The sequence below is a fragment of the Dipodomys spectabilis genome, unplaced genomic scaffold (assembly GCF_019054845.1).
Source record: "Dipodomys spectabilis isolate Male_0828 unplaced genomic scaffold, ASM1905484v1 ptg000021l, whole genome shotgun sequence".
Classification (NCBI taxonomy): domain Eukaryota; kingdom Metazoa; phylum Chordata; class Mammalia; order Rodentia; family Heteromyidae; genus Dipodomys; species Dipodomys spectabilis.
Window position 1 is genome coordinate 7,931,323 of NW_024870698.1, and position 27,534 is coordinate 7,958,856.

The 27,534-nt window shown below is 44.9% G+C and overlaps 1 protein-coding gene across 3 annotated transcripts in view; it reads right to left on the reverse strand.

Moving 5' to 3' along the window:
• Ccdc149 (coiled-coil domain containing 149) overlaps positions 1 to 27,534 on the reverse strand; it is an 89,425-nt gene that overhangs the window by 18,271 nt on the left and 43,620 nt on the right. For 2 of the 3 annotated variants that reach the window (XR_006146878.1, XM_042674743.1), the window contains exons 5-12: positions 26,433 to 26,549; positions 25,051 to 25,223; positions 24,262 to 24,334; positions 22,835 to 22,919; positions 19,501 to 19,645; positions 11,808 to 11,884; positions 9,894 to 9,926; positions 6,073 to 6,189 (exon numbers count right to left, since the gene is read on the reverse strand). Coding sequence is in view for 2 of the 3 variants with exons in the window: in XM_042674743.1 (XP_042530677.1) it covers positions 6,073 to 6,189; positions 9,894 to 9,926; positions 11,808 to 11,884; positions 19,501 to 19,645; positions 22,835 to 22,919; positions 24,262 to 24,334; positions 25,051 to 25,223; positions 26,433 to 26,549 (820 nt within the window). In the remaining variant the exon portion in view is untranslated. The remainder of the gene's footprint in view (positions 1 to 6,072; positions 6,190 to 9,893; positions 9,927 to 11,807; positions 11,885 to 19,500; positions 19,646 to 22,834; positions 22,920 to 24,261; positions 24,335 to 25,050; positions 25,224 to 26,432; positions 26,550 to 27,534) is intronic. The other variant, XM_042674744.1, reaches the window with a different exon arrangement.

Genomic DNA, 27,534 nt, shown 5'->3' on the forward strand with positions numbered 1-27,534 from the left:
GAATGATATAGGAAATCCTTCTATGGCAAAGCTACCAATGCATAGCAGCCCAAACATTTTTTTGCATATTTGCTATAACACTGATGGGGTTGGAGGCATGGTTCAGGTGGGAGAAATCCAGCCAATGAACCAACATGTCAAATACAAACTTCCAGACTGGTTTCGAAAAACAATAACAACAACAGCAACACTTTAATAGCAGGCACCTGGACGTTACCTGTGTGTGCATCAATGGGAGATTAAGTATAAAATTGCACTCAGCAGGTTGTAAAATTCTTTCCAGTGTACAGGATGCGCATCTTTTATCCAAAATGCTTGCGATCAGAAGTCTTGCAGATATTCTTAGATCTTGAAATCCTTGCATATACATAATGAGATATCTTGGGATGGGACCCAAGTCTAAACACAAAAAGTAATTTGTTTCATATGCATCTTCTACGCATAGCTGAAAGCAATTTTATACAATATTCTTACTGTGTTTGACTGTGACCTGTCACATGTTGACAGGGTGGTATGGAATTTTCCACTCCTTGCAACATGGAAGCAATCAAAAGAGTTTCAGATTTGGGGGGAATTGCAGATTGCCGTCTAGAGATGGCTTACCTGGTGCCTCTGGGGAGCAGCATGAGGACAGGCAGCCAAGGCGAAGGAAATCTTTACATTTCACTTCATCGTTCTGCCAGATTTAACTTTTTATGCTAGCCTAGTAAGTGTAAGACCTGGGGGTTAAGCCCGAGTACTGCACACAAACAAACAACAAGAGGCATGTGTGCTTCTTTTATAAACAAGAAAGTAAAAAGCAAGATTTGCAAGTTCCAAGATTCCACCACAAACTGTTGCTTTGTCTTTCTAGTCTCAGAATTCCTGTCCATTCTGTGTGTGTGTGTGTGTGTGTGTGTGTGTGTGTGTGTGTGTGTGTGTGTGTGTGTGTGTGTGTGTGTGTGTGTGTGTGCTGTCATACACAAGCTGCGGCTTGAACTCAGGGCACGGGTACATACTGTCCCTTAGCTTTTTTGTTCAAGGCTCTACCACTTGAGCCACAGCTCTACTACTGGCTTTTTAGTAGTTAACTGGATATAAGGGTCTCATGAATTTATCTGCCTCCATTTCTCAATCCCAACTTATACCTTGGGACCTTCTCTGTCCTGCGTCCTCCCTGCCCCTCCCGGCTATGAGGTCTGCCTCCTCAGCTCCCGTGTTTGTTCTCTTTGGGTCCCCAGTTCTGTACCATGCATTTCCATTGGCCATGTCGTCTTTTCAAGCTGCCTCTGCCTGTGGTTTCTGCAATACCCCCATATTCTGCTGTTTGTTCTCCTAATCTAGTACTGTGAGCATGCTGTATTAGTTTCCTACAGCTGCTATAACAAATGACTGTCTACTTCAAACAATGTATACTGATTCTCTTACAGTTCTGGAGGTCAGAAGTCCAAAATGGAAACCTTCAAAGGCTGTGTCTGCCTGAGGAACACAGCCTAAGCTTGTCACCTGTCACTCATAGCCTTCTATGGCCCAATGCCCATGTCCCAAATCCTCTCCTTGTATTTTCACCCTCCAACTACATAAGCCCTTCATTGAACCCACCTCTGCCCCCAGTGTCTTTGCTTAAAGCAGGACTATTATTCCCTTCTCTATCCCAAAGACAGACTTGTGAGTCGGCCCTACCTCCCTGTCCTCCACATAAGCCTATTTGACTAAATGTGGACACAGGTCCTATCTCCATGTCCAACTTCCCACAAGTCTATTATCAGATCTCCCCAGAAATATTAATTTTTATTTCCTCCCTCAAATTATTATTTATAATTGCCATTAGTATAAAACCTGTCCTGATTATTTTTTTTAAATCTTGTCAGTGTTCTATAGTAGGGATTCAATCACTATTTATTAAATGTTTTTGAGTATACAGACCTATCCATGTATGCATGAACACCTGAATATATTAACACACATCTTTAAACACCTGGCATTAATATATGAATGTGCTCCTTGTATTCATTTTTGGTTATGTACAGGTAGCTACCCTTAAATTTCTTCAAATGGTACTTTCTGAAAACAAAGAAAAAGCTTTCTACCTTGCACAAACATTTTGCTACATTAAAGGTAGCTTGGGAAAGCAACCACATAAATTTCACATTAACAAATGAGCTTTTGTTGTTGTTGGTCATGGGGTTTGAACTCAGGGCCTGGTCACTATCCCTCAGATTTGTTGCTCTACCACTTTGGGCCACAGCTTCACTTCTGGTTTGTTGGTGGTTTACTAGAGATAAGAATCTCACAGACATTCCTGCACTAGATGGCTTTGGCTGTGATCCTTAGATCTCAGCCTCCTGAGTAAATAGGATTACAGGCATGAGCCACCAGTGCTTGGCTCCAAATGAACATTTTTATAGTAGTTGTACAGTGAGGGAAAGGGAACAAGTTTCCCAGAATGACCAAGTTGATTACAACAGAATAAAATATGATATTGTCTGAAGCTAAATTTTTCAATGTGTAAGATGAATAAACTCCCTTTGGAAATTACTCCTGTGGAATTACTTCCTCTAGGATACTTCATAGTATATTCTTGCCCCTGAAAAATTAATTAACCTTACTCGCCGCATCTTCACCCCTAAGCCCTTTGCAGTAAGTTTTTTTTTTTATCGAGTCAGGTTAATTCTCTTCACCTTTACCTGCATTTACACTGGGGAGGCCGAAATGATACTGGCATGTTTGCTCACTGGTATGTTTCCTTGTATAATTTCTTTAGATTATATCCAACTCATGGGCAGATGGATGACTCTTTTCCCTTAATGGAAAACCTATGACAGTGTACCAGGGAAGCTGCTTAATATTTTTTGGTGGAGATGGGGGATACTCAGTGTGGATTTACAGCATAGTCACAGCCAGGCACCAGTGGCTCACACCTGTAATCCTAGCTAGGCTGGGGAAGGAAAGTCTGTGAGACTCTTATCTCCAATTAACTACCAAAAAGCTGGAAGTGGAGCTGTGGCTAAGTGGTAGAACACTAGGCCTGATCAAAAGAAGCTTAGGGATAGAGCCCAGGCTCCGAGTTCAAGCCTCACGACTGGCAAACAAACAACAATAAAAACCTACAGTCACAATGAAGGACAAGTGGGCACAGGCTGTAATTGGCTTAGGAGGTCCCATCTGGCATTTGCTCCCTCTGAGAAAGGCTAGATGGACATTCAGAGTGCCAGGACCGTGAAGATCCAGAGGCCAGGTTCTGAGGTAGGATTACAGGTCAAAGTAGGGCTGACCATTCATTTTCCCCTTGTGTTTATCTAAAAGTACTCCAGTGATCCTAAAAGTACTCCAGGAATTGTCAGGACACAGGTGTTTCTTCAATGTGTCACAACTCCGTGTCCATCATTGGCACCTCTCAGAACCTTTTAAGGCCAACGTCTCCTTTCACTTTAAGATTCTGGACATGAACTCAGCAATGAGAGTGTCCTTTCTCCTTTAGAACAGACTCACAGACTCGTAGCTTTGGCATTTCCAGAATGGCAAGATTTCTGAACAAGCCAAACTAGGAAAATATTATTGCAAATAATAGTGATTATTCTGTGGTGTTTTAGCAAAGCAAATTAACATCATGAATACTTATTAATAACCACATGCATATCAAGAATGACGAGGCAATAGCTGATACAAATGCATCATGACACAAATAGTGTGGAAAGAAAAACGATGAAAAAAAAAAAAAAAACAACGATGTCACTTTGTAGAAGCCGATCACTAGACCGCTAGAAATGTGTCCCCCCTCCTTGGCCCAAAGGAGATATTTGTCTTCCTTTGTTAGCAGCTTTCTGATAGGCTTTGTTCTTCTGCATGTGCTTGGTTTTCAGTTGGAATTAACTAGGGCTGTGATGGCCATGCGTCCAGACACTGACAGCAGCCCATGAATGCTTCCTTGTTCCCTCAGCACCAGTGAAAGCTGGGTGGGAACAGTGGGTGCTGATGATGCAGCTCTGGAAGCTATCACATTGAATTACAGCATCACTTCTAAGGCCCTTGTGAGATTCAAGCACAGCTCCTACTCCACTCTAATTTATCAGGCCCAAGCCCACTCAAGTCTCAGCAGGTCCAGAACAGACAGAAGGCTTTGGATCTCCAGATGGATGCTGGATGCTGATATGAGATGACCACCAGCTGAGGCATGATATACTCTAGTGTGCTACAAGCCAGTCTTGCAAACAGACACGTGTGGTGGAAGGTCAAGCAGGGAGCCCACCAGAATCAGGGGCTCTCTCCAACAATTCCCTCACAAGTACTTGTGGGCACTTCCTGTGGAAACTTGAAATCCATGTCCTGGCTCCTGCTCTTACCACTCTATGCACTGTGACAAATGAATTGAACAAACTTCAAAGCACAGCAGTAAAAATGCACACAGAAGTCTGGGTGATGCTAGATCAGGTGGGCAGAACTGCCTGTCTGAGCCAAGGACTCCTAAGAAGACACTACTGTTGTTTTATGCCCGCAGTTTTGAGGTGACCTGTTACACAGCAATAGCTGACCGACACAATTGGCTAGTCTACTTTGATAAAAGGTCAGATGATCATCAAGTTAGAAAGTTAGGCTAAGTCGACATTTGAAATAGAAGAAAGTTGAGAAGCACTTGGGTCATGAGACAGGCACAAAATAAGATGCAAACCATCCAGAAGGATTATCCTAAAGCACAGGAGAAGGGTGGAAGTAAAGCAAGGGAGGCTAGGAGGCAGGAGATCCAGGTGGGGAAAAGAAGGTCTGAACCAGGCGGGAGGTGAGAGGGGCCCAGATACAGGAAACCCAGCAGGACTTTGTCTACAGACCAAGTGGAGATGGGGAAGAGCAGTGGACACTAGGTCTCAAGCCTCAGTAACTGAGAGGGTGACAAAAGAGGGAGGAAACAGGAAGAGTTGGTGACATCCACCAATTGAGTTGGAGAACTCCACCAAAGGTTTGGTAGAATGTTCTAGGCTCTGGGAAACATGGGATTGAGGCTGCAGGTAGAACCTAGAGCAGGGGCATGAGGGGAGAGAATATTTTTATGATATTGATAATTGAAGGTAGGCCTCTGAGCAGGCAAAGCAGAAAAAACTTTAGCTGTTCAAGGACAGAACCTGATAGTTATCTGTGGATAACAGTGGTTATCTATTGCCATTTCTTCAAATCCTACAGCTTCATACCCAGCTTAAGCTGTCTGAGGACAGTTTATTTGGATGGTTCCAACAAATGGATACTCATGGAATTTTCTTCCAAATGTTAACCAGGACTGCCAACATCTGAAGGTTTGACAGAGGTGAAGAATCCGCTTCCAAAATGGTGCCTAAAGGCCTCAACTCCACACCACAGGAGTAGCTTGTGAGATCACCTGAATAACATGGCGGCCATCTTTCTCCAGAGATGACCAGGAACAGGGAGGGATGAAGCACAAGGAACAATCCATTCATCTTTCATGACCTAGCACCATCCCATCACTTCTGCAGTACCCCGATAATCATTAAGACTGATTACAACATGGTAGAGGACAACACAAAGGTTGGAATACAGAGGAGTAAGGATTGTTGGCGCCATCTTGGAAGCTGGCTTTCACACTGAGGATGGAGGAAGAAGACAAAGCTTCAAAAGATGTGAAGGAGAGTTTTATCAGGTAAACAAGCCTGCCACATGGGAAGAATCTGGTGTTCATAGCTGTTCTCATCCCATCCCTAGATGAGCCATTGATCCCCTGCACCACTCTACCCAGAACCATGTGCCTGGTTAGATGTTCTCACCATTCCACTGGACTCTTTCCAACTACTCAGCCAGCAAGTCATTGGCTAAGACTTCTCTGAGGTTGATGCCATCATGTCACCGTTTTGTGGGCGAAGAAACAGAATTGGAGTCACTAGCCCAAGTTCTAACAACTGCTACAACATGAGGTTTGATAGGGGATTAGCACTCCTTTGCTAGGACCTCCCAACAAGATCTCAGGTAAGCAGTGAGAAGAAATGGGGGGCTGTCTCAATGGTACCATAGCAGCTGCAGAGGGAAAGGGACTTTCCTTAGCCTGTCCTACAGAGGAGGCAAGCCGGAGAAATGGAGGTGTGTGCTTACCCTCTTTGGCATCCATTTGCTTCTTCAAAGGCTGCTCAGCGAACTTCAGCAGTGGGGATCTTGATCGCTGGGTATTGGGAAGAGTGGAGTCATTGAAGAGTATGGTGTCCTTACCCCCTGCCATGGAAAATAGGAAACATGTCATATCATCGGTAAGTTTAGCTTACATTTCCTCCCACATAACCAACTGTCTGTTTGGAGTAGGAATTTTCATCAATGGAGGAAAGGAAGAGAGGAAGTGACCAGTAAGCTCTTTCTCTACTGGGAGGATGGAGCAGTGAGGTCGAGGGCCAGCTGTCAGTAAGAGTTTGCTCAGAAATGGCTGCCCACAAATACCACCATTAAGGGTGGTCCACGTGTTTGCCCCAAACTAACAATAAAGACAGTAGCAGTGGGCTCAGGAGTGCAGGTGTTGAGGCCCCACTCTACTATTAACTGCTCTGGGAATGTCATTTGCTAACTGACATCAAGAATGTCACTTTACCTCTCTGGGCCTCTTGTCTCTCATCTGTGAAATAGGAAGAGTGATATATCCGGCTTGATTCTATTTTGATTACATTGCAATTGGAATTCATTTTGATTGAATAGTGACTGCCATGAGGCAGGTAGTATCAAGTCCTCCAAATGCTCCCAGGTGAGCTTCCCTTCAGCTCACACTTCTACCACATCCTTGTGTCTATCTGTGTGATAGTCTCGCGTGCAGAGAGAGCACACAGGATGGGGGAAGGTAAACAAAGCACCACACTCCTATTCCGGAAGTCATGGCTGCTCACATAGGAGAACAGTTTTGAAAGTGAGCGCGAGGGCCAGACACACAAACACAAAACATGTGGGCATGAAATGATGCCACCCTGGGGCGTGGGGGAGGAGGCATGGGGGGGGGGGAAGAAGAGCCTACCAGGCAGGATTTGGTGGCATATTTGATTCCTTGAAAGGAACCATCATTCCAAAAATGAACCCCTGGCTGCCTTGGTCCAGCCTACACTCCAATCTTACTGTTTGACTATAAGTAAGATTCTCGAAAGCTGTGTGAAACCAACCCACTGAACAGCCCTGCACCCTGAGTGGGTTCTAGGTTTTAGAATTCTCTAATTTCCCTCGGTTTCAGGGGCAGCAGACACCAAATAGTGCTGCATGAAGAAATATTATTATTTTTTTCTTCTTGGAAAACCACACCACCTCTGGATATAATCCCCTATACTGCCCACCCCACCCCCCTCGTCCTTCCTATTTGTGCATCATACTGTCTCACTAACTTACTGCAAAAACTGTGTTAGAGAGTTTTACATATTGTAGGTGTTTAGTAAACATCTGGTAATGTCTGAGTGACCGGTGATGCATCCTGGGAGTCTGGCATTTGGTGAGTCTGCATGCTTACAGCTGTATCAAAGGATAGAGCCCGTCACCACCCGCTACAGGTGCTACTTTCTCTGCCAGCTGAGTCACCTGGGACTTGAGCTTCCACAAGACATGCTGTTTTCACATGGAGGAAAAAAAAATCCAGACACCCATTTGGGATGGGTTTCCCGAAAAAACAATGTTGACCTGTGGCTCAGGTGTTGGTAGGAGATGCTAAGAAGGAAGTTGGCTCAACCAGGTCCCTTGTGGGCTGCAAAGACACAGCTGGAAACGCTCTGATGGGTTCATAGCGATTGAGACTTGGTGACTATGAAACCAGAGCCAGGGCCCTCATCATGGATGGCTTTAGTTTGTCTCCATCAAGGAGAGAAAGTCAAGATCAGGCCACAAGTCAAGATCAAAGCTGTATTCCTTGGCTCATCTTGGTTGGCCAAGTGAACTGGCCTTTCTCTGGCCTTCTAGAGGCTCAGGGAGAAAAATGACCAACCTCACCAATGGCCCTTCTGCCTTAGTGGCTAAAGAATTAAAAATGTGGGTGGGATATGAAGCAGCTGCAATATCTCTGTCAGCCTTCCTCTCATGGGAATTCTTTTTTTTTTGGTCGGTTGTGGGGCTCGAACTCTGGGCTTGGGCACTGTCCCTGCGCTCTTCAGCTCAAGGCAAGAGCTCTACTGTGTGAGCCACAGCACCACTTCTGGTTTTCTGGTGGTTTATTGGAGATAAGAGTCTCATGGCCTTTCCTGCCCGGGCTGGCTTTGAACCATGATCCTCAGCTCTCAGCCTCCTGAGTAGCTAGGATTACAGGTGTGAGCCACCAGCGCCCAGCTCACAGGAAATCTTCTATGTGCCTTGCCTCACGGGCCCCACCCAAACTCAGGGTCATCCTTCACTCCATGGCAGCTCCTCAGAAATGCAGTGTTAACTTGTGCAAAAGTCTGAGCCAGGCGCATGCAGAGCAAGGAAACAGCAGCCAGCTGTCACCATGCCCAAGCATTGTGAAGGCGTGGAAAGGATGAACCCAGACTGCTCCTGATTTGAAGCTTGCTAAATATTCGAAGGGTTCTCAGGCTTTGTTAGAGACAGCTCTTAGCTCTATCGTTTCTCTGAGAGCGCAGAGCTCATCTACATTGACTACATGGAGCTTGAATCCATTGGCCTGATGCCTGAGCTTTCGTTTGGTTTCTTAGGTCTAGCAGGTGGAGTGCGGGAGGGATGGCAATAAACGACGGTCAAGCTACCATCGAGGCAGAATGCCACACAGGCCTTCTGCAAGCTCTCCTAATTCCTTATGGCATAGAAGTCCTCACCCTCTTCCCCAAATGTGCCAGAGACTCTCAAAGCCTTCACCTTCCAGAAGGGACCCGGAGGGTGCTTCCCCCACCCCCACACTCCCATCTCCACTACTCACTTAGTGCAAAGTGGGGACCATTTGATGCTTTTTTTTCTCTCACTGTCAGATGCAGGTGCATCTGGAATCTCCAACTGGCCTAAGAGTCCACCAAAGGGGTGAGAAGCAGCATTTCCCCGTACAGCATTGAATGCAAGTGGACACTGAAATGCTATCAACCCACTGATGGACTGACATGCTGGCGAAGACATTGATCCTTTTGAGGTGCTGACAAGTATGGTTGGTGTTTCTCCCACTGAAACTCAGTGCCTACTAGTGTTGATTTGGTTCCTACTTGGGAAGAGGACAAAGAAGAATAGGCAGAGGAGAAGAATGAGGAGGAGGAAGGGGAGGAGGAGGAAAAGGAGAAGGAAGGTGGAGGAGGAAGGAGAAGGAAAAAGGGGAAAGATGAAGAGAAAAGGAGGAAAGAGAAAAAGGAAGAAGAGGAAGAGGAGAAAAAGGAGGAAGAAGAGGAGAAAAGAGGGGAAGAGGAGGAAGGAGGAGGAGGAGGAGGAGGAGGAGGAGGAGGAGGAGGAGGAGGAGGAGGAGGAGAAGGAGGAGGAGGAAAAGAATGTCCTCTTGTCTTATCCAAGTATTCAGTAGGTTAAATGGAGATAAATAAAGCCATCAGCAGATAGAGGGCCTTGTCTGAGGTTCAGGGAGAGGCTCCCTCATGCCTGCTTTCATGAGGTACTGAAGATACATAATGCTGCTTCATGGGTACATATTTCGACACAAGGCAAAGCTGTCACTATTACAAGCACTGTATCAGAGCTGGGGAATGCCCACTCCTCCCCCCTCCCCGATGCACCTACTTGGAGTCAGGCGCTAGACAACCACAGCCACAGTATAGAATTCATTCCAGCAGGTCCCTCAAAGCCAATTTTCCCTCTCTAATTCTTGCTTTGAATTAATTAAATTCTCTCTTCCAACTGGCTATTCTAGTCAGAAAAGTTCAAGGAAACACAGGAGACACATTTCTACTTCTTTACATGCAGGAAAGATGTAATGCACCACTCGTATTAGTCACAAAAGCAGATATTACAAAAAAAAAAGAAAAAGAAAAAGAACATACTCCCGAATCCTACAGAGACATTGTAGCTCAGGCCTGCAGGCAGAACAAGAGAAGGAGAGAAAGAGCTGTTATTGCATGACGGCCACCTGGACCAAACACCAGAGAGAAAAGTTTCAACATTCAGTCACTCATTCAAACATCCATTGTTTCCTCGAAATTATAGAAATGAAACAGCAAAAATTTACAAAGGCATTTTGAGAGGAAAAAAATAAAAAAACGTCACGGCAATCTGTACGAATAAATGACAGATTTGCTCAAACACACGGATATTCGGTGTATGGAAGTGGCCTTCCCAGAAGATGGGGTTTGAACCACATCCAAGGGTCCTGAGCAAAATGAATCATCCAAACCTCCAGGATGCCACTTGCCACTAATTAGTTCTGTGGGGTCTTTTGACATCAAGTTCAAGACATCTCTGCTAAAAATTCCAATTTATGAAACATACTTCCAGGCAACCTAAGGCAGCCACTCAGATTTGTAGTTAAGCAAACGCAATGTTGTCCACCTCCCTGGGGCAAGTTTCACCCCCCACTCCCACCACCCCCCCCCCCCCGCCGTCCATTACAAAGACGCAGCCCACACGAGTCAAGGGCAGAGGAGCTGTTTTGCGCAGAAAGGGTACGTGTCTAAAAATACATGCACCACGATCCTTCCAGGGAAAGAGGAGGTGTTAGAAAATGATAAATATAAGTTTCTAAATAGTATAAAGACAATGGAGATTAGCTGATGGGGACTCCTGAAAAGGGGTATTTTACAAGGAGAAGTGGGATAAATATAGCTAAAGTGAAATCTCAGAGTTGCCTGCAAAGTACAAGTATGGAAATAAATCCTCCGGAACATTTTCAGCTCCATACAAATGGGACAGGGACAGCAGAGAAGGTGGTTGTGAAGTACATTTGGGTGAGAAAAATTTGTTGGCTCTTCATTTATAACACCAGCGATTAAACTGAACAAATCACTGTGCACATTTCCATATGGCTTTAGGACTGATGATTAAATTACACAAATTGTCCTAAGATCTTAACATTCATTTTTAGGACCAATAATTACATTGGACACATCTTTGTATATTCTCACATTTCTTTTAGGAGTGATGATTGCCTTGATAAAAATCTTTATAGGGTACTTACAGATGAAAAAAAATTCCCTATATTTGCAAAGGTTAACCACACACACACACACACACACACACACACACACACACACACACACACACACACAATGGCAATTTCAGAATTTAAGTCAGCAAAACTTTAGCGTCTCCCTAAAATTTGAATACTGATTATATTTTTCTAATTCTGTCTCTCTTCATGATGTTTTCTAAATTTAAAATACTTGTTACATTTTTCAGCAATGATCTCAAAATAAAAGAATAAAAAATATGCAGAGATATAATAGACATAGATGGGGGCTGGTGGCTCAATGGTGGAGTGCTTGCACATAAGCAGAAAAACCGGAAGTGGCACTGTGGCTCAAGTGGTAGAGCGCTAGCCTTGAGCTGAAGAGCTCAAGGGCAGCACCCAGGCCAGAGTTCAGGCCCATGACCGACAATAATATATAATATTTTGTACTGGTATTTGGACTTGAACTCAGGGCCTAGGCACTGTCCCTTAGATTTTTCACTCAAGGATGATACTCTACCACGTGAGCCATAGCTCCACTTCTGGTTTCTTGGTAGTTAATTGGAGATAAGAGTCTCATGGACTTTGCTACCTGACCTGGCTTGAAACTGCGATTCTCAGCTCTCAGCATCCTGAGTAGCTAGGATTGTTAGCATAAGCCACCAGCATAGAACATAGAAGGATACTTTTTAAAAATGATATTAATCTTTTTTGTATTTACCCAAGTACTTCTTTTAAAAAACAATTTAAAGCGAAACAAAAGAAAATCCAGTTTCCAGGAATTTCAGCTTACCTGGAAGACTCCACAAACCAGAAACTTCCAGAGTTCTTAATTTTTTCTCCAGTTCAGCCACCCGATTCCCTAAAATTCTGGAAAAAAATGGGGCGCATAGATGACAACAGATTAACCAGTCCTTGTCAGTTTTCAGGGCTGAGGTAGCTACTGGAAAACTCAATTGTTCACTCATAAAGATGAAAGATTTAAGATTTAACATCTATAGATGGATCACGCATGGCAAGTCTGTGTATACATATGCACACATGTGTGCCTGTGTCTAAAAATACATACTTTCTGTGTATACACACACGCCATTCAAATGAATCCTCTTCCACATTTGTCCAAACAATTATCTCACCATCACCCCAAACATGGATGAGAATTAATCCTTGCTAAAGATGATAAGTAGTTTTGACTCCTTTTAGTAGAATCACACCCGGATTCTTGGAGGGTAGTTTTTGTTTTGTTTTTTAAAATTTTGGAAACAACCAAGACTAACAAATAAGATCACTAGACATGCTTGGTAATGTCACTTCTGAGCCAATAAAATAAGAACACTAGACATGCGTGGTCATGTCACTTCTGAGCCAATAAAATAAGACCACTAGACATGCGTGGTCATGTCACTTCTGAGCCAATAAAAAGAATACACTGTGGCAAAGGAGGGACAATGGGTGGACAAAGGCAGCGGTGGTGCTCACTAGACACCATGTTGAAAACGAACGACACAACTTGTGAGTGGGGATGGGAGGAGAAAAACTAGGAGAGATCGAGGGAAGGGGAGACAGTGTCCAAAAGGAAATACACTCATTACCTAACTTACATAACTGTCACCCCTCTGTACATCATCTTTATAATCACAATAAAAATTAAATTAAAAAAATACTACACCAGGGCTTCTTAAGACTCACTGGATGTCTAACCTGTATCTACCTCCTTGAGAGCTAGCACGATGCCTGGTACAACGATATTTGGTGAAATAAACACTTTTCTCTTTCAGGATTTATAATTATCTATGGAAAGACTGAAAAAGTAGGCATTTCAAAAAAGAGTTGGCAGTAATTTCAGAGTCAGCGTAGTAATTATATTGCTTGCTACAATACCACTCCACTCCCTGGGAAGCACACGTTCTGGAATATGCTTTGCACAAGATCCTACTAGTTCACTTGGAACCCAAACTTCATCTGCAGGGGTACGTAGGCACCCCCAGGGATCTTCATTCCCCTCCTCCACTTTACAAAACTGAGGTCGAAAATGTTCTGGTCATCATCTAACAATCAACCACTTTCCATTGACCTAGAATTGGAAAGCCCAGTCTTTATTTTATTTGGGGGGATTTTTCTTGATGCTGTTGTGTTAAAATGAGGTACAAATCACCTTAATAGCAAAGATGCAGTTCCTTTGAACAGGAGAAAAATCAGAACACAGGAATTATTCTCCTGCCTTTCTCTATATTCCAGAGATAGTTACACACACCCACGTGCACACAAGAGGTATGAATATTTATTAACTATAATATACATATATATATATGTGGCTTCAGATTCACCCTTATTTCACCTGAAATGACTTGCACCATTGTAATTACTACTCCCCTCTGAATGCAGAGATAACTCTGGTGTTACTATATGTGGTTTTGTTCATGTGAATACTTAGAGCTTTCCTGTTTTATTTTTCCTTAAGTCTTCAAGTTCTGCATGGTTCATTGTTATGTTTTTTTAATCACTTACATTTCTACTCCATTTCTTGGGTCTATTTTGCCTTCGTGCCCCTGACTCTCCCATACACACAGTTGTTCTCCAGAATCTCACTTGCAATATTTTGTCAGACCTGCTCTGCACTGCCTTTTCTGCCTTTTTACAGCGACGGTTTTGAGATACAATCACAGCAGTGTACAAGCATGATGCTCGCTCCTTCCTTCCTTCCTTCCTTCCTTCCTTCCTTCCTTCCTTCCTTCTTTCTTTTTTCCTTCCTTTCCTTTCTTTCTCTTTCCTCTCTCTCTTCATTTCTCTTTCTTTCTTTCTTTTCTTTTTCTTTCTTTCTTTCTTTCTTTCTTTCTCCTCCCTCTCTCTCTCTCCCTCTCTCCCTCCCTCCCTCCCTCTTTCTCTCTCTCTCTCTCTCTCTCTCTCTCTCTCTCTCTCTTTATGGTCAGTTGTGGGACTTGAACACAGTCTGGGCATTGTCCCTCAGCTTTTCAGCTCAAGGCAAGCACTCTACCACTTGAGCCACAGTGCTACTTCTGGTTTTCTGATGGTTAATTGGAGATAAAAGTCTCACAGGGACTTTCCTGCCCAGCTGGCTTTGAACCACAGTCAGATCTCAGCTTCCTGAGTAGCTAGGATTACAGGCGTGAGCCACTGGTGCCCAGCATTATGCTGTTTCTTAGCAAGATCAGATCATCGGTCTGTGGCTGCCTCTTGCCAACAAATGATATCAAGTTCCAGGCTTCTTTGTACCAGAGATGCCTTCTGGGCTAGATGTAAAGACAGTTTCAGAGATGTTTGGATACATCCTGTTCTAGAATTCCTGCTGCAGATACATTTGGTGACATTGTTTCTAGTGTTTGCGGGTCAATAGTGGTTTCACCCAGAAATAGACTAAAGTGAATTTGTTGGTGTCCCCAACAATCTACATCCAAGCACCCTGCCAAAGTGTGTCAGTGGTAGCCTTTCTCTTTGGTCTGCCACTTACCAGCATCAGATGCAGAGGAAAGAAAAAGACTCTCCAAAAGTTGTAGTCATGGTAGTCATAGCGATAAAAACAATAAGAACAGTACTATCATAAACACAAAACATCCAGCTAAGTTTTCCTTAGTCCTTACTCTAAGATACAGATGATCAGAATAGCAACCTACCATGTGTGATCTCTAATCTGACAAAAGCCCTGCAGTGTATATTATATTACTATCTTCCTTTTACACTGTGGATTTTCGAGTACAGAGAGGTTAGGCAAAGCAATCTCACCCATTACACCCGCCTCTTCTAATTAGGAATCAGAGGTAACCAATAGAAACATGCAAGGCTCCGTTACCGGTGAGTCTGGATTTGAGATTAGGTCTCCATTTGCCTCCAAGGCGTGAGCTACTTTCACCCCTGCAGGCACTTTCAAATAAGCATGCTCATAGTCTTCCTCAGTGCTGTTACCATGGAAATACAGATGTAGCCACAGATGATTTGTGAAATTCAACGCCAGAGGCTTTGTAAAGGACCTGGTCATCCTGGCACTGAAAGAGCAGCGCAGGGCCGTAAACCTTCTAAGGCAGCCTGGGAGAGAAGCTGCCTGCATGCTGGATACAAGCACCGGGGAGGCAGAGAAGTAGGGACAGGACCCATTCACTGCTCCTGATCTACAAGCAGCTCCTGATGTCCCACTGTGTGCTGCAGGTTGCAGGGTGTCATGAAGGGGTGACTCTGTTTCTTGGGGAGACCAATGCATCACCAAACACACAGTGCCATGGAAAGGCCTATCACTCCAAGCTGCTACCCATCATCTGTTCAGTACTGGTGTTAGTGCTCTAAGTACTGGAAAGGATGTCTCCAATCCATTCTAAGCCCTTATTATTATTATTAGTAGTAGTAGTATTTTTGTCAATGTTGAGGGAACTGAGGCTCCGAGAGGTCAATTCACCCACAGCCAGCAAGCAGATGAGCCAGACAAAGCACCTTGGTGTGGAACTGACGATCTCTGTGGAGGAGGTTTTGGGATCCAGATGGCAGGTGAACCGTGGCCACACTGACAATGGGTCGGGGTTCTGCCCATGGACAATGGAGAGCCACTGAAGGGTGTAAAGCAGGAAGCAGCATCACAGAGCTCAGGAAAAGGGCTCTCTGTGTGGTGCTGAGAATAGAGCGGAAGGAGAATGAGAAGCAGAAAGACCCACTGGGAAGACACCGCCCAGGTGGGGGATGAAGTGGGGAAAGAATGGCCGTGAGCATGAGGAAGGAGGAGGAGACCAACCCACTTCCCAGCACCGGGTATAGGGGGAAGCCAGAGCAGGAGCCCAGCAAGCCAGACGACAGAAAGCAGACCAGGGCAGCGAGGGGCCTGGCGGCCGTGGGGAGAGGGTCTCAACATCCTCTTTGGGGCAGTGACCACCCTGGCAGAAGGGCAGAGGACGTCCCTGGCCCTTGACAGAGATGTTTCGGCCCGGCAGGGATGGAACCCGGAATCCAGATGGCAGAAGTGACCAGATGAAGAAAGATGACTGCTAACCCGGGCCCTGGCAGCTCACGCCTGTCATCCTAGCTATGCAGGAGGCTGAGATCTGAGGACTGTGATTCAACGGAAGCTTGGGGCAGGAAAGTCTGTGAGACTCTTATCCCCAATGAAACACCAAAAGCCAGAAATGAGGAGTGTCTCAAGCAGTAAAGCACTAGCCTCTAGCACAAGAGATCAGCGATAGTGCCTAGGCCTAAGTTCAAGCCCCAGGACCAGAATACATACATACATACATACATAGATACATACATATATAAATAAACACTAAATAAATTAACAAATAATTAAAGCTGACTGTGAGAAAGAGGTACTGGGACACTGTCCAAACCCTCCATAGAGAGGGGAGGCACAGAGTACAAAACGGCAGGTCTGAGGCACAAAGTTGGAAGAGGAGGATCTTGCTTTCAGATAGATAGATAGATAGATAGATAGAAAGATAGATAGATAGATGGAGTTTTTTACACAGTTATGGTTGTTTTAGCGTAGCAGAGATTTCAACAAACACCTACCTAATAGTTAAAATATAAAACTCCCAGGACCTTAGGCCTCCAGATGGACTTTGGGCATGGCATCTGGTAGCACTGGCATTCCTGGGGTGGAATCTGCGAAGGCTGACTGACTCAGGCACTGGCCACTGTGGTTTTGCTCTCTGGACAAGTCAGAACCCAAGTGGACACAGGTAGAAGTGTCCTAAGGAGGAAGCAGGAGGCCGTGGCTCCATAGAATGTCAGGATCCGGGGGGAGGCCGGGAAGGGAGGTGAAGGGTAAACAAAGGAGGAGGCTGCAATGCTTGGTAAGAAATGTATGCATTATCCTGCCCATGTAATTGTAACCCCTCTGTACAGTATGTTCTCAAATAAAATAAAATAAAATTTAAAAAAAAAAAAAAAAAGAATGTCAGGATCCTCCCCACCAAGTGGGTAAGGACGGTGCAGGCCGGCCATGAGCTCCCTGGGAATCCTGCGGGGAGGAACAGCCCTGGCGTCCTGAGAAGTTGCCACTGCTCAGGCCCTAGCCAGGTTCACTTTGCAAGGAGCTTGCAAACTTCCAGCCATAAATTACCCTTGGCATCTGGGGGAGTGCCAGCCTCCTTTGCTGCTAGGACCTTCTTCCACATACATCTTCATCTCTGTGCTGTCTCTCCCCCTCCCTCCCCCTGGCCCTCACACTCCATCTTCTCCTTTGGCTATCTGGCTTTCCCAATACTTTCAATCCTATTCACCAGGTGTCCCTTTGCTAGCCTCCCTCCCCTCCTCCCAATTCTCCCCTCCTCCCCCTTCCAGCTTGAAGCCTAGTATTTCAGTCTCTGCTCAGTTCTGTATTTTCACTCTGGGTCTGGGTCTTGTGAGCAGGATAGCTACATTATTTGCAGGATTCTGTGTAAGATAAAAACTAGGAGCCTTTCTAGTAAAACAAACAGACAGAATACTTATTATGAATTTCATGGGCAGCACAGGAGAGCAAGCACCAGTTCTTCTCAATACCGGTGTGGTCCTTCTGTGATTCCCAGGTATGTCCCAGAGGGCCTTGATAGAAATGTAATCTCCAAGTTCATATGTTAATGACATTTGTAAGTGAGGCCTCTTGGAAGTGATGGGGTAAAGTCATGAGGGTGGGGTGCTAGAGGCTTTATAATAAAGACCTTCACCTCTGTCATTCTAGCTACTCAGGAGGCTGAGATCTGAGGATCATGGTTCAAAGCCAGCCAGGGCAGGAAAGTCCATGAGACTCTTATCTCCAATTAACCACCAGAAAACCAGAAGTGGCACTGTGGTTCAAGTGGTAGAGTGCTAGTCTTGAGCTGAAGAGCTCGCACCCAGGCCCAGAGTTCAAGCCCCATGAGCAACAATAACAACAACAACAACAAAAGACCTTCAAGTGCACATATTTTCTGTGTCTCAAGCACATCATGTCCTGTGCCATGTCATGTCACAATGCCACCAGTAAAGCCCATGGATGCTGGTGACGTGCTCTTGAACCTCACAGCCTCCTGGGCTGTAAAAAGCAAATTTCTTTTAGTTGGGCCTTTGTGACACATGCCTAGCTATAATCCTAGCTACCCAGGAAGCTGAAATCTAGAAGGTCATGATTTGAAGCTAGCCCAGGCAGAAAAGTCAAAGAGATTCCATCTCTAGCAAAAGGCTAGGTTGGAGGCATGGCTCAGGTGGTACAGTACCAGCTAAGCAAACTCCAGTACCACTACCACAAGAAGAAGAAGAAGAAGAAGAAGAAGAAGAAGAAGAAGAAGAAGAAGAAGAAGAAGAAGAAGAAGAAGAAGAAGAAGAAGAAGAAGAAGAAGAAGAAGAAGAAGAAGAAGAAGAAGAAGAAGAAGAGAAGGAGGAGGAGGAGGAGGAGGAGGAGGAGGAGGAGGAGGAGGAGGAGGAGGAGGAGGAGGAGGAGGAGGAGGAGGAGGAGGAGGAGGAGGAGAAGAAGAAGAAGAAGAAGAAGAAGAAGAAGAAGAAGAAGAAGAAGAAGAAGAAGAAGAAGAAGAAGGAAGAAGAAGAAGAAGAAGCAAAACAAAACAAAGTAAGCCAGACCCAGAGAAACACAGGTTGCATGTTTTCTCTCATTTGTGGTAGCTAGAATGTGCCTATAAATGTACAAGTAAATACCCTGGATGGTAAAAGACAAAAAAAGCCACACTTGGACATGATAAATTATACAGGATTCTAGACATTCACACAGTGAGACCAAAGGAGGATACTCTTAGGAGAGGATCACAAAGGCTCAATAGCTATGTGCTATGGATCATATAAAATGTTATTTGTCAAAATGAACTCCAAGAAATAGAAATGTCATACTGGTACCAAAAATAAAACAAAACTTTAAAAAAATTTACAAATTACCCCGTCTTGGGTAATCAATCATAGCAAGAGAAAATGGACTAATGTGTGGAGTATTTATGACTTTAATTTACTGCTCTTATTCACCATTCTGTGAACACTTTCAATTTTCTTCCTTCAAAGCCTCCTTTCGCTTGCTTGATCTTGTACAATATAATACACTATATAAAAAGAATGGTCTGTTTTATTTATTACTCCTTTTCATCACTTTTTCGCTCCTCTGGGAGAAGGACATGAGACTCTGTTAGTCCCAGCTGCTGTCGAAGTTGGTACTGGGCGGTTGCTGGCAGTCAGAGCCCCCCAGAGTCATGCTGTGAGGATGAATTGGCACAGAGGCAGCCCCTCCCCTAATTGGAGACCTGGAAGGTTATTGGACGTTGCAACTGTACTACAGAAATCACCAGGAAACGTGTGCTGTTCAGGACGTAGCCCAGGATGCACCTGGCAATCCATGACCAGTGTGTGGACCCTGGAGTGTGGCTGCGAGCTGACCTAATATGGTTCATTCTAGATTAGAGAAGACATTACCTGCTTCCCACAGGGCTCTGCCTGACCTCACCAGGCTTCACCCAGCTGCCACTGACTTCTGGAAACTTCTTCCCACCTCCCTCCAACTCACCCTCCAACACACAGGTTCAGCTACATACTTGTTGGTTTGCCTCTGGTGCTGAATGACCATGTTTTTCTCATGGATCGTCTCCAGCAGGGCAGTGGCCAGGGACTTCAGGTCGGAGATGGACTGTGGGGTAGCTGGGAGACTGCAGCCATGGTCCTCAGACAACAGGTCCTGGACTGGGAAACAGCGTGAAGAAACGTGTGACTTCACAGATGCGACCACTCAGGACAGAGCCAGGTAAAAGAGTCACTTGAAAATCGACTTGAAGAAAGAAAAAAAATTTAAACAAATAATGCCATAAGGGATGTCAAGACATGGCAAAGAATTACATGGCCAACTGGAAAAGTGTAAGCATTGAGGTAGAGTTCCTTGCACTTGGCCTAGCCGTGCCTGAGGCTTGTTATTTTACAACCTGTCAATCGTACCCATGGCCAAGTTCAAAGTTAAGCCAAACACTAGACACAGGTTGGAGCAAGATAGGACTGAGAAGCCACAGGAAGCAGCCCATCTCTGCAGCCTAGCTTCGGATGGGCCTCTGAGGACAAGTCTCCAGTCATTTATGGACAGCTCTGGTAGGAAACTCTCTTGCTTTTTGTGTCTATTTTAAAAAACTATTTCCAATATATAAGGACATTCTAGGAATGTCTGATTCATCTAGCACATAGTAGGACTATTACCTTCTTTATTCCAAATATCAAACTTTGGTTAGTATGATGGAGATTTCATGAGCCTCTTTAGCAATACAATACCATTGGTGAATAATACCACCTGCTAAAATTTCTATGACTTCTCATATATGGGATGACTTAAACTTAGTCCCCATATTGTTGCTTAGCTAGGCTCAAGATAGCTTAAATAGGGAAGCACATGCCTGTAATCCCAGCTACACAAGGCAGAGGTCAGGAGGCTTACCAATCAAGGCCAGTCCAGACAATGAAGTTAGCAAGACACTGTCTCAATCAATATACCAAGCATAACAGTATACTTATAATCCCATTGACATGGGAGGTATAGGGAAGAGGATGGAGATCCAAGGTCACGCTTCACAAAAAGTACAAGACTAACCAAAAAAGGCTGGCAGTATGGCTCAAGAGTAGAGCACTGGCTTAACAAGCATGAGGCCACGAGTTCAAAATCATTATCACACACACACACACACACACACACACACACACACACAGAGCTTAAATCACTCTGATCCATCCACAACACAGCCCTGATCAACAGGTGGCAATCCCTTCTATCTTCTGTTCTCATTGCCGTTGGGTCCTTTCTCTGACTGAGTTGTCTGTTTTTAGAAAGAGCAGTAAAGCCCATAGATAATACCAATAATAATAATGATGATGATGAAAAGTAAGAATCCTGCACTGTCTTTCTTTGAATGTCATTTTTATATGGTAATTACAGACAATTCATAATACTTTGTCTTTAAAAATGGAGGAGAGCTGGGCACTGGTGGCTCACACCTGTAATCCTAGCTATTCAGGAGGCTGAGATCTGAGGATCATGGGTTGAAGCTAGCCCGGGGAAGAAAAGTCCATGTGAGATGCTTGTCTCCAATGAACCACTTTTTAAAAAAACCCAGAAATGTTGCTGTGGCTCAATTGGTAAAGCACTAGCCTTAAGCACAAAGAAGCTCAGGAACAGCGCCCAGGACCCGAGTTCAAGCCCCACAACCAACAACAACAACAACAAAAAGAGGCAAGCCTTTCTTTCACTTGACATCATTCCACATCATCAGATTCTCTAACGGCCATGACCCACCAGCATCCAGCAAGAGTCCTCACACTCTTACTTGGCTTTGTTTGCTCACAGATCTACCATTTGAGCCATCCCTTTAGTTTGGCATTTTTCTGGTTAATTGGAGATAAAGTCTCACAGACTTTTCTGCTCAGGCTGGCTTTGAATTTCTATCCCCTAGATCTCAGCCTCCTGAGTAGCTAGCATTGCAGGTATAAACTACTAGTGCCTTGTTTGCAAATTTTCTTTTCAGGAACAATTCAAAGATGCTCTTTTCTAGTTGATTGGTGAACATGGGAGGGTGGGTGGAGAAGGAGGGGAAAATAAACGTGGTTACTATGTACACTGGAGACTCAGCACTTTTTTAAAAATTCACTCTAGCTCTGATTAAGATTGTCACATAATAGTCACTGGTCTGCGCCATCAACAACCAAAAAGTGGGCCAGCTGAGCACGTGGCCCGAGAGGCTTCTGTTTAGAACTGACTTCTGCATATTAAGTGTCAGACGCAAGCTCTTTGCTATTTATTCCCTCGGACTGTTCCTGGAAGATCATTATTTTTCATCGGAATCGACAAGGAGAAGGAACAAAATTGCAATCAATAAAAGCTTCTTTGAGAACGGCACAGCTCCATGGGGCTGTTCATTCTGACCACAGTGGCCACGAGAAGGAGAATTCAAGGAGATTGAAACACATCTCACTGGAGATACTCAACGGGGCTAGGGAAGGAAAAACAGTTTTAAAAAAGAGAGCACAAGTTGGGCTCTGATGCATGCCTGTAGTCCTAACTACTTAAGTGACTGAGATTATCACAATTCAAAGCCAGCCAGGGCAAGAGTCTGTGAGACTCTTATCGCCAATAAACTACCAAAAAGCTGAAAGTGAAGGTGTGGCTCAAGTGGCAGAGTACTAGACTTGAGCCAAAGGAAGTGCACAGGACCTGAATTCAAGCTAGGAGAGAGAGAGAGAAAGAGAGAGAGGTGGGGAGGGAGGGAAGGAGGGAAGAAGGGAGGAGAGAGAAAGACAGAGACAGAGACAGAGAGACAGAACAGCATAGGGGCATCTAGCCAGTCTGGGTCTAGTCACTGGTAACAGCTCTAAGGCAATGGTTTTTCTGTTGTTTTTCACTGGTCATGGGGCTTGAACTCAGGGCCTGGGTGCTGTCTCTGAGCTCTTTTAGCTCAAAGCTAGTGCTCTACCCCTTTGAGCCACAGTACCACTTCTGGTTATTTTTCTGGTGGTTAACTGGTGATAAGAGTCTCATGAACTTGCCTGTCTGGGCTGGATTCAAACCTCAATCCTCAGATCTCAGCCTCCTGAGCATCTAGGATTACAGGTGTAAGCCACTAGCACCCAGCATGCAGTGGTTCTTAAACCAAGGCTTCCAAAGAAGCCATAGCTCCCACTGGGATCTTGTTGAGTACAGAATTTCAGTCCTTCTTACCCAGAACTCTGGGCAATCCTGGTACTACGTGTTGTCACTTTCCAGGTAAGTCCAATGTAGATACAAATCTGGGGTCATCTTGCTTCCCAACCCACAATCCCCACAGTGTGGATGTGACACAGACTGTAGTTCTAGATGATTCTGTACTGATCAGTGGGTCCCACACAAAGATAAGCTCCTACCTTGCTTTGCTGACAGGACTCCAGTTAGAGCACTGCTGTTGGACTTGCCCTGACTCTTCGAATTTTTCCGTCTCTCCAGAGCATTCTACAGTAGCATTAGGGGAAAATAAGAAACTGTGTCAGAAAAGCCAATGAAGGAAAAAAATCTTTTAAAGGAGATGTCTCTCCTTTCTGCTGGCCTAACATGTAGACTTCTCAATCGTTAGGAGTTTTACTGAACCAAAAACAAATTTTGTCTTTTCTTTAAAAGTTACCACAGGATAACAATGATTACAGTTCTCTGGATTCAAGGGCACTCAATGGATATTCCTAAAACCAAATATGAAGCAAGAATGTAGTCCAATGCATGAAGCCACTAGTTAAAAAGACCACTTTGGAACAGACATATGATGGAGAATAGGGTTCCTTCCATATACCAATGCTGAGATCTGGAAGGATTTGGTACTTGGACTGGAAAAAGAGCCAACTTCAATTGGTGATGTCTGCCTTGGACACATGAAGGAAATGAATATATGATGCCTATCATTCTTAGCACCTTCTCTTGCATTCAGATTTATTTGTAGAATAGAGCTACTATCTGGCATAGAGAATGGAATAAATGTTAAATGAATGCAACCATACTTAAAAAATAATGTACTAAAAGCAGCGTACTTGTTTGGCCACATATATATAGATATAAATATAGATACAGATATAGATATAGATGATAGACATAAATGGATAGGCAGACAGATGGACAGTGTGGTTATGATGGAACAAAGAAGCATGAAGATGTCTGAGGATGAAAGCTAAGGTCAACCACCAGGAAAAAGAGTCGACTCTCCTGAGCATCTAGATGGATGCAAAACTTCACCCTCAGGAAGAGAAATCAATCTATTTTCAAAGCAGAGAAACCCAGGAGACTTTTCTAATTATAACACTTACAACTAACATCTGCAGAAATAGATATTATCAAACTAATGGGGCTAGAATTAGACTAAATATCAGTGGGGAGAATTTAAACATTCTGTCCTCCCCGAGTAACGTGAACATTAGAGTCTGGATTGTGATTTCCCAATCTCTGTCTCTTCATCCTTCCCAAATCATTTTCTCACGGAGGACGATGACACAAATAGCATCTGACTACTGCTCACTTATTAGGGAAATGGACAGGAGTCCCAACTTCATAGGGACTGCAGCTGTAAGGTCCAAATATGAGAGTCTAGCTCTCCAGGTACCTTGTCTACATGATAGCCACAGAAAGGGGGTCTAGAAAAACCTGGTGGCATGTCTTTGTTGTTTGGGATTAACTGTTACCAATCATGACGGTTAACTCTCTTTGGGGGAGAGTTATCATTAAAATATCTTTGGCACACAATAGAGAATTAAAATAGGATGCCATCATACTGTCCAGTAGTGAATCACTGGCATCATCATGATTTCATTACCTTGTACTTAGCGATGTTGGATTTCAGGAGGGTAACCTCTTCATGGAGTTGTTTTAATCTCTCCTGAAGGTATCTGGAAAAGAATATATGCAATCAGGATGGATTTGGGGCAATTTTTAAAACACAACACACACACACATATAAAATTATAAGAGAAAACATGAAAACCGTGGTCTGGGAAGTCAGTTTGTGTATAATGTCTTCCTTCGTATTCTAGAAAGGAGAAGGAGGAAAATGTTCACCTGTGTGGCTTTCTCCTAAATGCATCTGATCAAGGTCAAACATGCCCAAATCACAGACACCCCCACTTTACAACCGCCCTCTCATGACCCCCCCAGGGAGAGCAACACCGTCTTCACATAATTCTCATTAAGATGGCTCCTTGGGGAAGCAAAGCAGGAAGAGGCAACCCCAGGCAAAACATCAAGTCAGACACATACACACGCTGAAATCTGCCTGTGGGGGGAAAGACAGAGCTAAGGGAATTTCTCAATTTATTTTCTTCTTCTTTGCCCTCTCCTAGATAATAACAAGCAGCTCTTGCTGGCTCCTCCCTGTTCTGGCCCGGCCAGGCAGGGTGTGGGGAAAGAAAAGAGGGACGTGTGCATGGATCTGTCATTCTTGTCTTGCTTTTTACAACCCGTACATGACAATAGGACCATTTGGGGTTGCGACTTTCTCTTCACTTAGAAGACAACTTTCTCCAGTGCAAACAGGGTGGCAGGTGACTTGCACACCTGCCTCGACTTGCACAACCTGCCTCCCGCAGCATGGGGCGCCGCCACCCACCTGTTCTCCATACACAGGGCGTCTACATCGATGATGCGGCTCTCGTGCCCGCCCAGGATGTGGTTGAGCTCCTGGTTCAGCCTCTCCACTTTGTCCTGGTACGAAGCCCGCTCTTCCTTGACGTCTTGAAGCTCATCCACGGACGCCTGCAGATCATGCTCCAGAGACTCGATCTGAAACCCAGCAAGGACTCTCACCAAGACTGGCTTCCCACCCACCCTTCCTGCCAGACACAGCGCCTCCTATTGGCTGGCTGACTTTGAGATAGGGCTGTGATTGCCACCTGCTCACTAGAAACCCACATGCATGGTGCACTGCATAAAAGCGGGAAATAACGCTACCTTCCAAATCCGGGATGGGAGAGGCAGCACAGACACCTGGGAAAGAGCCCTGAGGGGTCCCCCGCCCACTCCCACCCAACTCACCCTCAGGCAATGGGCCTGGAGAGAGCAGAGCCTGGGGCCTTACAAACGTACACTTCCCCAGCCCACCCCGTTCTGTTCTTCACAAGCAATTAGTAAGAGGAGGAGCGGGAAGCCTGGTCTCCCTGGCTTGCTCCTAACTAGGGCTCGACCCACTGCGAATCTGCCTAAGAAGCACCACTCAGCATTTTAACGGAAACTTGCAAATTAAGGCCAGCTTGTCACATTTCCTTCCCTCCCTGTCTATCCTGAGTGGGGACAGGTTCCTGGTGCTCAGCACAACAGGGAAAAAGCCAGACACCCAGAGGGCGTCAGAGCTTGGGAACCAGGGACAGAACAGGGAAGTGAGGCCCTGCGTCTTCCACCTCCTCCCACACTGAAGGAATGGGTAGATGGGCTGGGAATGTGGCTTAGTGGTAGAGTGCTTGCCTAGCATGTATGAAGCCCTGGATTCCATTCCTCAGTACCTCATATATAGAAAAAGCAGAAGTAGTGCTGTATCTCAAGTAGTAGAGTGCTAGCTTTGAGCATAGAGAGACTTGAGGTCAGAGCCCAGGCCCTGAGTTCAGGTCCCAGGACTTGAATGGGCACACAGCCATCCTTATAGTCCAGTCTAGCCATGTAAATGCAACCACATCCCCCGTCTTTGTGTGTATGTGTATGCATGCGCAAACACATGCATGTGTGAGTGTGCACATGCTGATACTGTGACTTGAACCCAGAGCCTCATACTTAGCTTTTCCCCCCTCAAGGCTAGAACTCTACTACTTGAGCCACACATCTACTTCTGGCTTTTTTTTTTTTTTTTGGTTAACTGGAGATAAGTCTCTCAGATGTGTCTGCCTGGACTGGTTTCAAACTGAGATCCTCAGATCTCAGCCTCCTGAGTAGCTAGGATTACAGATGTGTGCCACCAGAGCCCAGCCCCCTCCCGTACTCTTAACAGACATCATCAATCACCTGTTCCTTCGCTCGCTCGAGCTGTTGGACTAAGTCTTCACGCTCGTGGGCTGCAAAGTGCCGCACGCCGATCTCTTCATCTCCTAGCCTTTGCTTGGCAATTGTCATCCTCAGCAGCTGCATTTTCCATTAGTAGAACAAGGACAGAGAGAAAGGGGAGAGGGAGGAGGGAGGATATGGATGAATACATCTAAATAAAACCCGAAACATAAGGACACTCGTCAGAAACTTCTGGAAGAGGACAATCCCTCGAGAAATACTGGAGGACAGCACAAGGCAAGCTGCTTGCCAGTATTATGACATTTTTAAGAACATTAAAACTCTCTACTGCAATTTTTGCCCTTGCACATATATTCATATGCACATCCACTGTGAAAAGCTGGCAGGAATGCTGGAAGGTGGACGTAGTGAGTGTGAAGCACACAGTTACCATTTATTAGAAGAATACTGAAAACATCTGCTTTGAAACATACAATGCCTTACTGATAGCCGCAGTGTACGTATCTTTACGCACCCTGCTGTGCAGTGGAACATGAAGACGTGTTAATCTGGCCTGCTGGTCACTCTCCCCTCCCTAACCGTCTCCTCTCATCTTCTGGGTCTCTGAGAAACACTATTTCCTCCTCTCCTAGAATTTTTACAAATCATTCTGAGTGCGGTCCTGCAACAATGCTGGGTTTCTTTTGTTTAACTTTGCTTCAGTCATCTACATTGTCACAAATGACAGGATTTCACACCAAATAGTCTTCCATTGTGAACATCTACTACATCTCTTTCTCTTTCTATGTGCCAATATTGGTGCTCAAACTTAGCACCCCTCCCCCTTTTGCCTGCCTTTTTTGCCCATGGCTGGCACTCTACCACTTGAGTCATGCCTCTAGTCTGGCATTTTGCTTGTTATTAGGAGATGGGAGTCTTACAGACTTTTCTGCCCTGCAACCCTGCAGGTCTCAGCATTCCTGAGTAGTTAGAATCACAGGCATAAGCCACCAGTGCCTTGCACCCCACATCTTCCTTCTCCAATTATCTGTAGATGGAGATCTTACTGGTACCATATCTTGTATACTGTGAACAATGCATCAGTGGACAAGGAATTATAGGT